Genomic DNA, 15,619 nt, shown 5'->3' with positions numbered 1-15,619 from the left:
TCCTCTATGACATTCTTTCATCTTTTCTCTTCACCTATGCTAATGGTCCTTTCAGAAAACCTCTGACCTTTATTTCTGGTTAAAAACACCTGCAGTCTCCTCGTGGTTAATCTGCGGCTACTAGCAGGGAGAGAGATGACAGAGAGGACCAGGGAGAAGGGAGGACAGGGGGATGAGGGGGGAAGAGAGCAATGACCGAGGGGACAAGAGAAGAGAGAGATGGAGGGAGGGAGGGAGGAGAAAGATGGGGGGTGAGTGGGGGGGGGGCACTGCAGATCTGACTAGTTATCTTACCTACCACCTAAACAGAATCCCCCAGGAGAGCAGAGAGGGAGGGAGAAAGAGAGGGAAAGAGAAGGGGGGAGATAGATGGAGAGGAAGAGAGGGGGGGAGATAGATGGAGAGGAAGAGAGGGGGGGATAGATGGAGAGGAAGAGAGGGGGGGAGATAGATGGAGGGGAAGAGAGGGGGGGAGATAGATGGAGGGGAAGAGAGGGGGGGAGATAGATGGAGAGGAAGAGAGGGAGGGTGAGAGGGAACAGATCTTTGTTCAGATAAAGCATGGGGGAAACACTGGCAGCTGACTTAGTAGAGAGGGAGCAAGGGAGAGAAAGCGGGGGATGGTAAGGGAGAGGGTGAGACAGGAAGAGGTAGTGGGAGACAGGAAGAGGTAGAGGGAGACAGGAAGAGAGACAGAGATGCTATATTTTTATGACAGCTCTGAATCTAGCTCTGTCACCAGAAGGACAAAGCAGAATGCAATATTAAACAACCCTGGTTTTATGAAGCGGTGGTGGTTGGCTGGTGGCTTCTGGAGCCCTGGGTGGCTGGTGGCTTCCGGAGCCCTGGGTGGCTGGTGGCTTCCGGAGCCCTGGGTGGCTGGTGGCTTCCGGAGCCCTGGGTGGCTGGTGGCTTCCGGAGCCCTGGGTGGCTGGTGGCTTCCGGAGCCCTGGGTGGCTGGTGGCTTCCGGAGCCCTGGGTGGCTGGTGGCTTCCGGAGCCCTGGGTGGCTGGTGGCTTCCGGAGCCCTGGGTGGCTGGTGGCTTCCGGAGCCCTGGGTGGCTGGTGGCTTCCGGAGCCCTGGGTGGCTGGTGGCTTCCGGAGCCCTGGGTGGCTGGTGGCTTCCGGAGCCCTGGGTGGCTGGTGGCTTCCGGAGCCCTGGGTGGCTGGTGGCTTCCGGAGCCCTGGGTGGCTGGTGGCTTCCGGAGCCCTGGGTGGCTGGTGGCTTCCGGAGCCCTGGGTGGCTGGTGGCTTCCGGAGCCCTGGGTGGCTGGTGGCTTCCGGAGCCCTGGGTGGCTGGTGGCTTCCGGAGCCCTGGGTGGCTGGTGGCTTCCGGAGCCCTGGGTGGCTGGTGGCTTCCGGAGCCCTGGGTGGCTGGTGGCTTCCGGAGCCCTGGGTGGCTGGTGGGTTTTGGAGCCCTGGATGGCTGGTGGGTTTTGGAGCCCTGGATGGGACCTCAGCCTGGTCTGGCTAGACATGTTGATCACGAGATTCACCACAGGTCATCTCTGTTAGAGATGTCTCTTAGTACCAGATGGGACAGGGCCTTGGTCTCTTAGTACCAGATGGGACAGGGCCTTGGTCTCTTAGTACCAGATGGGACAGGGCCTTGGTCTCTTAGTACCAGATGGGACAGGGCCTTGGTCTCTTAGTACCAGATGAGACAGGGCCTTGGTCTCTTAGTACCACATGGGACAGGGCCTTGGTCTCTTAGTACCACATGGGACAGGGCCTTGGTCTCTTAGTACCACATGGGACAGGGCCCTGGTCAACATCACTAGCTGGTGAAATGTTTCCATTTAAAACGAAGAGCACGGTAGCCCTCCCAGGCTGAGGTAGCCCTATGTGATGGATGGTCCAGGTCCATTAGTGCCAGGAATAATGATCTGATGAACCCTAGACGTAAAACCCAAAAGATACTGCCTCTTCTCTTCTATTAACTTTCTCCTCTTCTCTCCCCTGTCATACCATCCTCCTCTCCTGTCTTTCTTTCCTCCCCTGCTCCTGTATTCCTCCCTTCCTCCACCTCGATCTCTCTCCTTCCCTGATGCCACACTCTCCTAAACCTGATATAAAGACCATTTGGTCCGCCACTATTCCTCCGCATCCAATACAGTAGAAGGCAAAACTAGTCACAGAGTGCCACAGACACCTGGTCACAGAGGGCCACAGACACCTGGTCACAGAGGGCCACAGACACCTGGTCACAGAGGGCCACAGACACCTGGTCACAGAGGGCCACAGACACCTGGTCACAGAGGGCCACAGACACCTGGTCACGAAGGGCCACAGACACCTGGTCACGAAGGGCCACAGACACCCCTGAAGGGCCACAGACACCCCTGAAGGGCCACAGACACCTGGTCACAGAGGGCCACAGACACCTGGTCACGAAGGGCCACAGACACCTGGTCACGGAGGGCCACAGACACCCCTGAAGGGCCACAGACACCCGGTCACAGAGGGCCACAGACACCTGCTCACAGAGGGCCACAGACACCCGGTCACGAAGGGCCACAGACACCTGGTCACGGAGGGCCACAGACACCTGGTCACGGAGGGCCACAGACACCCCTAAAGGGCCACAGACACCCCTGAAGGGCCACAGACACCCGGTCACAGAGGGCCACAGACACCCGGTCACAGAGGACCACAGACACCTGCTCACAGAGGGCCACAGACACCTGCTCACAGAGGGCCACAGACACCTGCTCACAGAGGGCCATAGACACCTGGTCACGGAGGGCCACAGACACCCCTGGAGGGCCACAGACATATGGTCATGGAGGGCCACAGACATATGGTCACGGAGGGCCACAGACACCCCTGGAGGGCCACAGACATATGGTCATGGAGGGCCACAGGCACCTGGTCACGGAGGGCCACAGACACCCCTGGAGGGCCACAGACATATGGTCACGGAGGGCCACAGACATATGGTCACGGAGGGCCACAAACATATGGTCACGGAGGGCCACAGACATATGATCATGGAGGGCCACAGACATATGTTCACGGAGGGCCACAGACACCCCTGGAGGGCCACAGACATATGGTCATGGAGGGCCACAGGCACCTGGTCACGGAGGGCCACAGACACCCCTGGAGGGCCACAGACATATGGTCATGGAGGGCCACAGGCACCTGGTCACGGAGGGCCACAGACACCCCTGGAGGGCCACAGACATATGGTCACGGAGGGCCACAGACATATGGTCACGGAGGGCCACAAACATATGGTCACGGAGGGCCACAGACATATGATCATGGAGGGCCACAGACATATGGTCACGGAGGGCCACAGACACCCCTGGAGGGCCACAGACATATGGTCATGGAGGGCCACAGGCACCTGGTCACGGAGGGCCACAGACACCCCTGGAGGGCCACAGACATATGGTCACGGAGGGCCACAGACATATGGTCATGGAGGGCCACAGGCACCTGGTCACGGAGGGCCACAGACACCCCTGGAGGGCCACAGACATATGGTCACGGAGGGCCACAGACACCCCTGGAGGGCCACAGACATATGGTCACGGAGGGCCACAGACACCCCTGGAGGGCCACAGACATATGGTCATGGAGGGCCACAGGCACCTGGTCACGGAGGGCCACAGACACCCCTGGAGGGCCACAGACATATGGTCACGGAGGGCCACAGACACCCCTGGAGGGCCACAGACATATGGTCACGGAGGGCCACAGGCACCTGGTCACGGAGGGCCACAGGCACCTGGTCACGGAGGGCCACAGGCACCCTTGGAGGGCTACAGACACCTGGTCATGGAGGGCCATGACCTGGCCTTCATGATTTCTATTTAACCAACCTGAAAAACCAGGTGAGTAGAATTTAGAAATAAATTAACTAATCAAATAGCTCTATTGATCTGGTGGCGTTGGAACCAAAGGGTTTCTAATCCCTGACCTATATACAGAGTTGGGGAGTAAAAATCAACATACCAACCCTGCCTACAAAGTGCAAAACTTCAACCATTCCATCTAGAACTCATTCTTCTCCGGGTTCCTGCACAGGAACTCAGTCATTTGTGAATGCAGTCTCCAGTCCCTTCACAGCAGTCTAACATGAGGCTTTCCATCTGCTCTCTCCTCACCCATCTCCCAGTCCTGTTTTCCAGGAAAGTCTGCTGCCGTCACATCTGCTCTAGATTATTCACATTCGACTGAAAGAGCGAACTAGGTGGTGCTGTCAGAAGTGCTCCCAGAGATCATTAGTGAAACAGTTCTTCTACATTATTGATTTACTGGGCTGCAGAGAACCACCCAGTTAGCATGGCTCACTAATGTAATCCCTTACCTAACGAAAAGCTTTGCATTACATACATCACTTACATTATATTCTTACTGATGCAATACCTATAATGCAGACCTTCCAATTATTAATTTCTACCCACAGAACCAACAGAACCAACATTGGAGTTGGCCTTAGTAGACGGTCTTAGACATAATGTTTTGCATTCATAAAGTCTCAGTCAATGGTACCAAGCAGTGTGGAATCATTGTTTTTTTTTACTTCTCAGATTATCAGCAAAAGTAATTTGAGGAATTTGAAGAAGTGGAAGCCTGAAATGACACCTGCTACACCAGGTTGTCCTGGGGATTTCAGACTAGATGGATGAAAGTAGAGAGACAGGAGAGAGGAGGGGTGAGTCAGGAGAGGTGAAGGGTGAGACATGAGAGGTGAAGGGTGAGACAGGAGAAAGGAGGGGTAAGACAGGAGGGAGGAGGGGTAACAGGAGAGTTAACTGGTGAAACAGGAGAGTGGAGGGATATGAGAGTAGAGTGGAGGGGCGAGACAGGAGTGGAGGAGCGAGACAGGAGTGGAGGGGTGAGACAGGAGTGGAGGGGTGAGACAGAAGAAAGGAGGGGTATGACAGGAGAAAGGAGGGGTATGACAGTATCACTCAACCTCCTGGACTCAGACCCTGAAGAGGAGGTGCCATAAACTGCACCCTATGTACTACAACACATACGCCCACACAAACACACACATACACACACGCCTGCACAAACACACACATGCACACACGCCCACACAAACACACACATGCACACACGCCCGCACAAACACACACATACGCCCGCACAAACACACACATACACACACGCCTGACAAACACACACATGCACACACGCCTGACAAACACACACATGCACACACGCCTGACAAACACACACATACACACACGCCTGACAAACACACACATACACACACGCCTGACAAACACACACATACACACACGCCTGCACAAACACACACGCCTGCACAAACACACACATACACACACGCCTGACAAACACACACATACACACACGCCTGACAAACACACACATACACACACGCCTGACAAACACACACATGCACACACGCCCACACAAACACACACATACACACACGCCCACACAAACACACACATACACACACGCCTGACAAACACACACATGCACATACGCCTGCACAAACACACACATGCACACACGCCCACACAAACACACACAATTCCATGTTAAGGAGTGGTGCCGGGACAGAGATGAAGGAGAAGAACGAGGAGATCAGAAATGGACCCAGGGTTTTACAACACAACGGGATAGAAGGGCTCCAAACACAATTAACACTGGGAAGAAATAGGACAGCAGGAAAACTCCACACACCTACCCAACACCTTGGGGATGACACCTGCCTACAATAATCAACACCACAGACCTCAACCCAACCCCATGACACCAGTCTACGGACCTCAACCCAACACCTTGACACTGGCCCAACGGACCTCAACCCAACACTGTGACACCAACCCAACACTGTGACACCAGACTACGGACCTCAACCCAACACTGTGACACCAGTCTACGGACCTCAACCCAACACTTTCACACCAGTCCACGGACCTCAACCCAACACTTTCACACCAGTCCACGGACCTCAACCCAACACTTTGACACCAGTCCACGGACCTCAACCCAACACCTTGACACCAGTTTACAGACCTCAACCCAACACCCTGATACTGGTCTACAGACCTCAATCTGATAAATCTAATAGATTTTTTCTTGTTTTGCTTAAACACAATCCACTTCAGTCTCGACCTATACACCCCCAGCAAAGCCTCCACTGAGGGAATAGGTCTGTCTGATAATAATGCTGATATTTAAAAGGATTAACTAAAACATTCCATCTGGATGGTGTTGGTCTGTGATTGTGATAATCACACTTAGAGTATCGGCCTTGAAGAACAATGAATGATCCGTTTGACATAGTGAGAACATACACAAACAGGTCTCTTTCCTGTTCATCTCCTCTTCCTCACAGTCCCCCTACTCCTCTCCATCTCACCCTACTCCTCTCATCTCTATTTCACCCTCTTCTATCTCTCTCTCACACATCTCTCATCCTCTCCATCAATATCTCACACTCCTCTCATCCTCTCCATCTATATCTCACACTCCTCTCATCCTCTCCATCTATATCTCACACTCCTCTCATCCTCTCCATCTATATCTCACACTCCTCTCATCCTCTCCATCTATATCTCACTTCTCTCATCCTCTCCATCTATATCTCACTTCTCTCATCCTCTCCATCTATATCTCACTCCTTTCAATCTATATCTCACACTCCTCTCCATCAATATCTCACACTCCTCTCATCCTCTCCATCTATATCTCACACTCCTCTCATCCTCTCCATCTATATCTCACACTCCTCTCATCCTCTCCATCTATATCTCACTTCTCTCATCCTCTCCATCTATATCTCACTTCTCTCATCCTCTCCATCTATATCTCACTCCTTTCAATCTATATCTCACACTCCTCTCCATCTAAATCTCACACTCCTCTCATCCTCTCCATCTAAATCTCACACTCCTCTCATCCTCTCCATCTAAATCTCACACTCCTCTCATCCTCTCCATCTAAATCTCACACTCCTCTCATCCTCTCCATCAATATCTCACACTCCTCTCATCCTCTCCATCAATATCTCACACTCCTCTCATCCTCTCCATCAATATCTCACACTCCTCTCATCCTCTCCATCAATATCTCACACTCCTCTCATCCTCTCCATCAATATCTCACACTCCTCTCATCCTCTCCATCTATATCTCACACTCCTCTCATCCTCTCCATCTATATCTCACACTCCTCTCATCCTCTCCATCAATATCTCACACTCCTCTCATCCTCTCCATCAATATCTCACACTCCTCTCATCCACTCCATCTATATCTCACTTCTCTCATCCACTCCATATATATCTCACTTCTCTCATCCTCTCCATCTATATCTCACTTCTCTCATCCTCTCCATCTATATCTCACTTCTCTCATCCTCTCCATCTCTCACGCACTCCTCCTCTCTGTCTTTACCACACACTCCTCTCCTCTTCCATCTGAGAGCTGACAAAACACAAGCGAATGGTGACAGCAGCAAAGAGTGACTCATCAACACCTGCTGTAGTACAAGGTCATCCTGCCGCTCGCTCACACACACACACACACACACACACACACACATGTGCAGACACACACGCAGACACACATGCACACATGTGAAGACACACCCATGCACACACACAATAACCAATGAGCTGGAGTATGATAGAGTTATCAAGCTGCTGCTGATATTCAGGTACTGAGATCAGCAGGACAGTCATTCTTTATTCTCTATAACTGCAGCGGAGCAACAATGGACTAAAAATACATACTAAGATTAATCGCATGAATTGATTCACTAAAGAATATCTGCATTTAATATAAATACATTTATTATATATATACACCAATCAGAAGGCTTTGCATTTACAGCTTCCTTCCATCCTTCCAATGCACATACAGTGCATCTCTTTCTGTCGATCAACTGACTAAACACACTCTCTGTCTGTAGATCAACTGACTAAACCCACTCTCCGTCTGTAGATCAACTGACTAAACCCACTCTCCGTCTGTAGATCAACTGACCAAACACATGCTCCATCTGTAGATCAACTGACCTAACACATGCTACATCTGTAGATCAACTGACCTAACACACTCTCCGTCTGTAGATCAACTGACCAAACACATGCTCCATCTGTAGATCAACTGACCTAACACATGCTACATCTGTAGATCAACTGACCTAACACACTCTCCGTCTGTAGATCAACTGACCAAACACATGCTCCATCTGTAGATCAACTGACCTAACACACTCTCCGTCTGTAGATCAACTGACCAAACACATGCTCCATCGGTAGATCAACAGACCTAACACACGCTCCGTCTGTAGATCAACTGACCAAACACTCTGTCTGTAGATCAACTGACCAAACACATGCTCCATCTGTAGATCAACTGACCTAACACACTCTCCGTCTGTAGATCAACTGACCAAACACATGCTCCATCGGTAGATCAACAGACCTAACACACGCTCCGTCTGTAGATCAACTGACCAAACACTCTGTCTGTAGATCAACTGACCAAACACATGCTCCATCTGTAGATCAACTGACCTAACACACTCTCCATCTGTAGATCAACTGACTAAACACACTCTCTGTCTGTAGATCAACTGACTAAACCCACTCTCCGTCTGTAGATCAACTGACCAAACACATGCTCCATCTGTAGATCAACTGACCTAACACATGCTACATCTGTAGATCAACTGACCTAACACACTCTCCGTCTGTAGATCAACTGACCAAACACATGCTCCATCTGTAGATCAACTGACCTAACACACTCTCCGTCTGTAGATCAACTGACCAAACACATGCTCCATCTGTAGATCAACTGACCTAACACATGCTCCATCGGTAGATCAACTGACCTAACACACAACTATGGGCTCTTAGTTAAAAAGTAAAACTTTAAGGAAACAACATTTCCAGTTCTATGCGCACCTTCTTTCACAGAGTGTTGTATATGGAACCCAAAGTGGTTGTACATGGAACCCAAAGTGGATGTACATGGAACACTAAGCGGTTCTACAAAGGGACAGCCAAAAACACCTAAAATCATTTAGTTACATTTTTTTCTTAGAGTAGCAAGTTGAACATTGCATGCTGGGACAAAAGTTAGGCGAAGAGGAAGCAGAGTCAAGTGTTGGAACATACACAAACACTACCAACACACAGCTGGGGGTCTGTATCAGCAGTATCTAGAATTTTCTCTCTCTTTCCCCAAGCACATAGATATCTGCTTCATTGAGTTGTGTAGTAGTCCTATAAGCAAAAAGTATTTGGAACAGCGCATCTTGAAAATAACTAAATTATCAGTGTAAATTAAAATCTGAAACATAACAATGGAACTGTACTTTGTGTGGAGCAGACATAGGAGAGGTGATGCTGATATTTGAAATTCAGACCATTAAAACCCATATGCCTGGGTTATGGAGCTGGCAATCCCCAGTTGGGAAATAATGATTGGCTGGCTAGATAGAACAGTGAGGATTTAGAATTCAAATGAAACAGAAAGTGCTATTGAATGCTAAACATTAATATAGGAATAAATTATGGAAATTCAAATTATTCATACTGTCACAACAGTTTCAGAATTGTGGACGGTTGGTGGTTTCATGATTGGTATCATAACCAAAGTGCAAGCTGTTTTCCATAGTTAAAATTAAAGTAAAAAAATATTTAACCGCCCCAACACAGGATCCATTATACAGTCAATAGTCAATTTCAACACGGCTTAACTTCAATGGACAAAAGAAGACTCAAAGACATGAGAATGGTTAGATAGAGGTTGATGGTGGAACAGATGGGGTGGAGGTATGGTTGGCTTGATGGAGGGGGTGGAGGTATTATTAGACAGAGGGGGTGGAGGTTTGGTTAGATAGAGGGGGTGGAGGTATGGTTAGATAGAGGGGGTGGAGGTATGGTTGTATGGGAGTGGGAGTATGGTTGGATGGGGGTGGAGGTATTATTAGACAGAGGGGGTGGAGGTATGGTTAGATAGAGGGGGTGGAGGTATGGTTAGATAGAGGGGGTGGAGGTATGGTTAAACAGAGGGGGTGGAGGTATTATTAGACAGAGGGGGTGGAGGTATGGTTAGATAGAGGGGGTGGAGGTATGGTTAGATAGAGGGGGTGGAGGTATTATTAGACAGAGGGGGTGGAGGTATGGTTGTATGGGAGTGGGGGTATGGTTGGATAGATGGAGGGGGTGGAGGTATTATTAGACAGAGGGGGTGGAGGTTTGGTTAGATAGAGGGGGTGGAGGTATGGTTAGATAGAGGGGGTGGAGGTATGGTTGTATGGGAGTGGGAGTATGGTTGGATGGGGGTGGAGGTATTATTAGACAGAGGGGGTGGAGGTATGGTTAGATAGAGGGGGTGGAGGTATGGTTAGATAGAGGGGGTGGAGGTATGGTTAAACAGAGGGGGTGGAGGTATTATTAGACAGAGGGGGTGGAGGTATGGTTAGATAGAGGGGGTGGAGGTATGGTTAGATAGAGGGGGTGGAGGTATTATTAGACAGAGGGGGTGGAGGTATGGTTGTATGGGAGTGGGGGTATGGTTGGATAGAGGGGGTGGAGGTATGGTTGTATGGGGGAGTGGGGGTATGCGTGTATGGGGGGTGGAGGTATGGTTAGATAGAGGGGGTGGAGGTATGGTTGTATGGGGGAGTGGGGGTATGCGTGTATGGGGGAGTGGGGGTATGGTTGGATGGGGGTGGAGGTACGGTTGTATGAGGGGTGGAGGTATGGTTAGATAGAGGGGGTGGAGGTATGGTTAGATAGAGGGGGTGGAGGTATGGTTAAACAGAGGGGGTGGAGGTATTATTAGACAGAGGGGGTGGAGGTATGGTTAGATAGAGGGGGTGGAGGTATGGTTAGATAGAGGGGGTGGAGGTATGGTTAGATAGAGGGGGTGGAGGTATGGTTAGATAGAGGGGGTGGAGGTATGGTTGTATGGGAGTGGGGGTATGGTTGGATGGCGTGGAGGTACGGTTGTATGGGGGGTGGAGGTAAGGTTAGATAGAGGGGGTGGAGGTATGGTTAGATAGAGGGGGTGGAGGTATGGTTAGATAGAGGGGGTGGAGGTATGGTTGTATGAGGGAGTGGGGGTATGGTTGGATGGGGGTGGAGGTATGGTTAGATAGAGGGGGTGGAGGCATGGTTAAACAGAGGGGGTGGAGGTATGTAATGAATGGGGAAGGAAATGAACTGGCTTTGAGGTGGCTAATGGTTAATTGAGTAGGAGTGAACTGTTAATGAAGACTGATCTAAAGCTCTGCTGGGACACTCAGGGACAGTAGGGAATCATAAATCTCTGAGATCCACCACCCCATTCACCTTCCTCCTCATACAAAAACTATTTCTATTAACTTCCTGAATTGACAACTGAATTAAGGACCACACAGAAGGACAAACTGATCCAATCTAAAACAGTCCTTTTCCATTTGTCCTTTCACCAGGGTGTCCAAACAAATACACTGGTTCCAAGCAACACAACACACACTTCACTCAACAGGAAATGTCACAGTATCCCCACCTCTGAACTTGTGGAAGACGGCCCAAAGCTCAGCGATATCCGTGGCGAAGGTGATGTCTGTGTCCAGTACGATGACTTTCTGCAGGTCAGGCGGTAACGTCTTGGTGAGGACCAGCTTCATCAGACCGTAGATTCCAGAATAGTGCTTGTTTGGGATCCACGACACCTCGGACTAGGAGACAAAAAAAACGACAACCGAAGGCTCATCAGACAAGATCACAAAACCACACAGTCTTCCATTTTACGGAATTATCTGACTGAGGAGAGAGGACACATTGTAGATGAACAGAGATGCGCCGGACAGTCAAACTGAAACTACACCCTCATACCGGACGAGTGGCTGCTAGAGACTCTCCAGGATACACTATATTTTCATTGAGAGTATAACAGTTTTCAAATGGAGGTCAATGGAGAATGACGTTCATAATGTTCTCTTCAAAACTGGTTCAGGGGCCATGTTCACCTAGTAAGTATCTTACCAATTCCAACAGAGGACATGAACAACATATGCAAGGGAATCACATGCCTCAAACCAAATGGAAAAGAAAAAAACTCTAAATTTCATTTTATTATAATAATAATAATTGATTTTACATTTTGGAATTGTAACTCAAAACAGTACACCTGTGAAACATCCAAAGGTGCTAATATATTTGGTAGTATCTGTATGACTGAAAAGACAGCAGAAAACACAACAAGGGAAACTTAATCTGTTTAAGTAGACTGAAATCTTTTGGACCCAAAATAAGTAGGGGATTTGAAAATATGAAGTGGAGCCTGACTATAAAAGCTTAATGTCCATTGGGTCTCCCTGCGTTACCCACTCGCAGGTAAGTCTTTCTGCGCACGTATAAAACAAGCTTGGGAACCCACACTACAAGGTTTCATATCACACCACCCAGAGCAGAAGGGAATTCTACAGGACTCAGATAACAGAACAGTAGAAGAAAACAGGGTATAGGTAGTGAATACAAAAATATTTGTTAATGGCGTTCTTGCTACAGAGATGACACTTTCTATACACTTTCTAACCACTAAATGCCCTTCATTAGCCTTGAACTCCCAAATGATGAAAGCCTATCTGTGATGAATACTAAACACTAGCAAAAGGTGTCTCTGCTGTTATTACTTCACTCTTACAAAGGGGAAAAATGCCATGTTTGGGAAATTGGTAGCTGAATCACTCAGGGTTGGACTCAGTGTCAAGGATTAGTTGTGTCACATGGCCACGGCCGCTCTCCCCCTCTCCATGTGCTAGATACAATTATATGGATTAAGGAACTTCAGGGGCGAGAGCAAGAAGAAAAATACAGAGGAACGCATGGAGAATCCTCCATAACCTAAATAATTACTCTACCACTCCGTTGACAAACAAAAATGCCTCTTTATCGGCCTATTCTAGTCTTTAAAGACATCATCACCGGGCTGCCATCACACGATTCGAGATGCAGAGATGGGTGTGGTCACCTGGGTGTCGGAGGGGGGAGGGAGAAGAGAGGCTGAGTGTCACCTGGGTGTCAGAGGGGGGAGGGAAAAGTTAGGCTGAGTGTCACCTTGGTGTCAAAGGGGGGAGGGAGAAGAGAGGATGAGTGTCACTTGGGTGTCGGAGGGGGGAGGAAGAAGAAAGGCTGAGTGTCATCTGGGTGTCGGAGGGGGGAGGGAAAAGTGAGGCTGGGTTAGTAAACGTGTTCAGTGGGCTAGTAAACCTGTTCCGGGGGTTAGTAATCCTGTTCAGTGAGCTAGTAAACCTGTTCCGGGGGTTAGTAATCCTGTTCAGTGAGCTAGTTAACCTGTTCAGTGAGCTAGTAAACCTGTTCAGTGGGTTAGTAAACCTGTTCAGTGAGCTACTAAACCTGTTTAGTGGGTTAGTAAACCTGCTCAGTGGGTGAGTAAACCTGTTCAGTGGGTTAGAAAATTTGTTCAGTGGGTTAGAAAATCTGTTCTGGGGGTTAATAAACCTGTTCTGGGAGTTAATAAACCTGTTCAGTGGGTTAGTAAACCTGTTCAGTGAGCTAGTAAACCTGCTCAGTGGGCTAGTAAACCTGTTCTGGGGGTTAGTAAACCTGTTCTGGGGGTTAGTAAACCTGTTCAGTGGTTAGTAAACCAGCTGAGTGGGCTAGTAAACCTGTTCAGTGGGTTAGGAAACCTGTTCAGTGGGTTAGGAAACCTGTTCAGTGGGTTAGTAAACCTGTTCAGTGGTTAGTAAACCTGTTCCAGGCGTTAGTAAACTTGTTCAGTGGGTTAGTAAACCTGTTCAGTGGGTTAGTAAACCTGTTCAGTGAGCTGGTAAACCTGTTCAGTGAGCTAGTAAACCTGTTCAGTGGGTTAGTAAACCTGTTCAGTGAGCTACTAAACCTTTTCAGTGGGCTAGTACACCTGTTCAGTGGGCTAGTAAACTTGTTCCGGGGGTTAGTAAACCTGTTCAGTGGGTTAGTAAACCTGTTCAGTGGGTTAGTAAACCTGTTCAGTGGGTTAGAAAATCTGTTCAGTGGGTTAGAAAATCTGTTCTGGGGGTTAGTAAACCTGTTCTGGGAGTTAGTAAACCTGTTCAGTGGGTTAGTAAACCTGTTCAGTGAGCTAGTAAACCAGCTGAGTGGGCTAGTAAACCTGTTCAGTGGGTTAGGAAACCTGTTCAGTGGGTTAGGAAACCTGTTCGGTGGATTAGTAAACCTGTTCGGTGGATTAGTAAACCTGTTCCAGGTGTTAGTAAACTTGTTCAGTGGGTAAGTAAACCTGTTCAGTGAACTAGTAAACCTGTTCAGTGAGCTAGTAAACCTGTTCAGTGAGCTAGTAAACCTGCTCAGTGGGCTAGTAAACCTGCTCAGTGGGTTAGTAAACCTGTTCAGTGGGTTAGTAAACCTGTTCAGTGGGTTAGTAAACCTGTTCAGTGAGCTGGTAAACCTGCTCAGTGGGCTAGTAAACCTGCTCAGTGGGTTAGTAAACCTGTTCAGTGGGTTAGTAAACCTGTTCAGTGGGTTAGTAAACCTGTTCAGTGAGCTGGTAAACCTGTTCAGTGGGCTAGTAAACATGTTCAGTGGGCTAGTAAACCTGTTCAGGGGGTTAGTAAACTTGTTCTGGGGGTTAGTAAACCTGTTCAGTGGGTTAGTAAACCTGTTCAGTGAGCTAGTAAACCTGTTCAGTGGGCTAGTAAACATGTTCAGTGGGCTAGTAAACATGTTCAGTGGGCTAGTAAACATGTTCAGTGGGCTAGTAAACCTGTTCAGGGGTTTAGTAAACTTGTTCTGGGGGTTAGTAAACCTGTTCAGTGGGTTAGTAAACCTGTTCAGTGAGCTAGTAAACCTGCTTAGTGGATTAGTAAACCAGCTCAGTGGGCTAGTAAACCTGTTCCGGGGGTTAGTAAACCTGTTCAGTGAGCTAGTAAACCTGTTCAGTGAGCTATTAAACCTGTTCAGTGAGCTAGTTAACCTGTTCAGTGAGCTAGTTAACCTGTTCAGTGGGTTAGTAAACCTGTTCAGTGGGTTAGTAAACCTGTTCAGTGGGCTAGGAAACCTGCTCAGTGGGCTAGGAAACCTGCTCAGTGGGCTAGGAAACCTGCTCAGTGGGCTAGGAAACCTGCTCAGTGGGCTAGGAAACCTGCTCAGTGGGTTAGGAAACCTGCTCAGTGGGTTAGGAAACCTGTTCAGTGGGTTAGGAAACCTGTTCAGTGGATTAGTAAACCTGTTCAGTGAGCTGGTAAACCTGTTCAGTGGGCTAGTAAACCTGTTCAGTGGGCTAGTAAACCTGTTCAGTGGGTTAGTAAACTTGTTCCGGGGGTTAGTAAACCTGTTCAGTGGGTTAGTAAACCTGTTCAGTGAGCTAGTAAACCTGCTTAGTGGATTAGTAAACCTGTTCAGTGGGTTAGTAAACCTGTTCAGTGGGTTAGTAAACCTGTTCAGTGAGCTGGTAAACCTGCTCAGTGGGCTAGTAAACCTGCTCAGTGGGTTAGTAAACCTGTTCAGTGGGTTAGTAAACCTGTTCAGTGGGTTAGTAAACCTGTTCAGTGAGCTGGTAAACCTGTTCAGTGGGCTAGTAAACATGTTCAGTGGGCTAGTAAACCTGTTCAGGGGGTTAGTAAACTTGTTCTGGGGGTTAGTAAACCTGTTCAGTGGGTTA

At 48.9% G+C, this 15,619-nt stretch overlaps 1 protein-coding gene across 2 annotated transcripts in view; it reads right to left on the bottom strand.

Moving 5' to 3' along the window:
• large1 (LARGE xylosyl- and glucuronyltransferase 1) overlaps window positions 1-15,619 on the bottom strand; it is a 98,276-nt gene that overhangs the window by 27,957 nt on the left and 54,700 nt on the right. For both annotated transcript variants that reach the window (XM_010902599.4, XM_034296929.1), the window contains exon 6: window positions 11,507-11,678. In XM_010902599.4, the coding sequence (XP_010900901.1) occupies window positions 11,507-11,678 (172 nt within the window). The remainder of the gene's footprint in view (window positions 1-11,506; window positions 11,679-15,619) is intronic.

This window comes from Esox lucius, chromosome 14 (genome assembly GCF_011004845.1).
Source record: "Esox lucius isolate fEsoLuc1 chromosome 14, fEsoLuc1.pri, whole genome shotgun sequence".
In the NCBI taxonomy this organism is placed as follows: Eukaryota; Metazoa; Chordata; class Actinopteri; order Esociformes; family Esocidae; genus Esox; species Esox lucius.
Note: the sequence above shows the minus strand (reverse complement) of the source record. Positions and strands in the feature narration are given on the sequence as shown.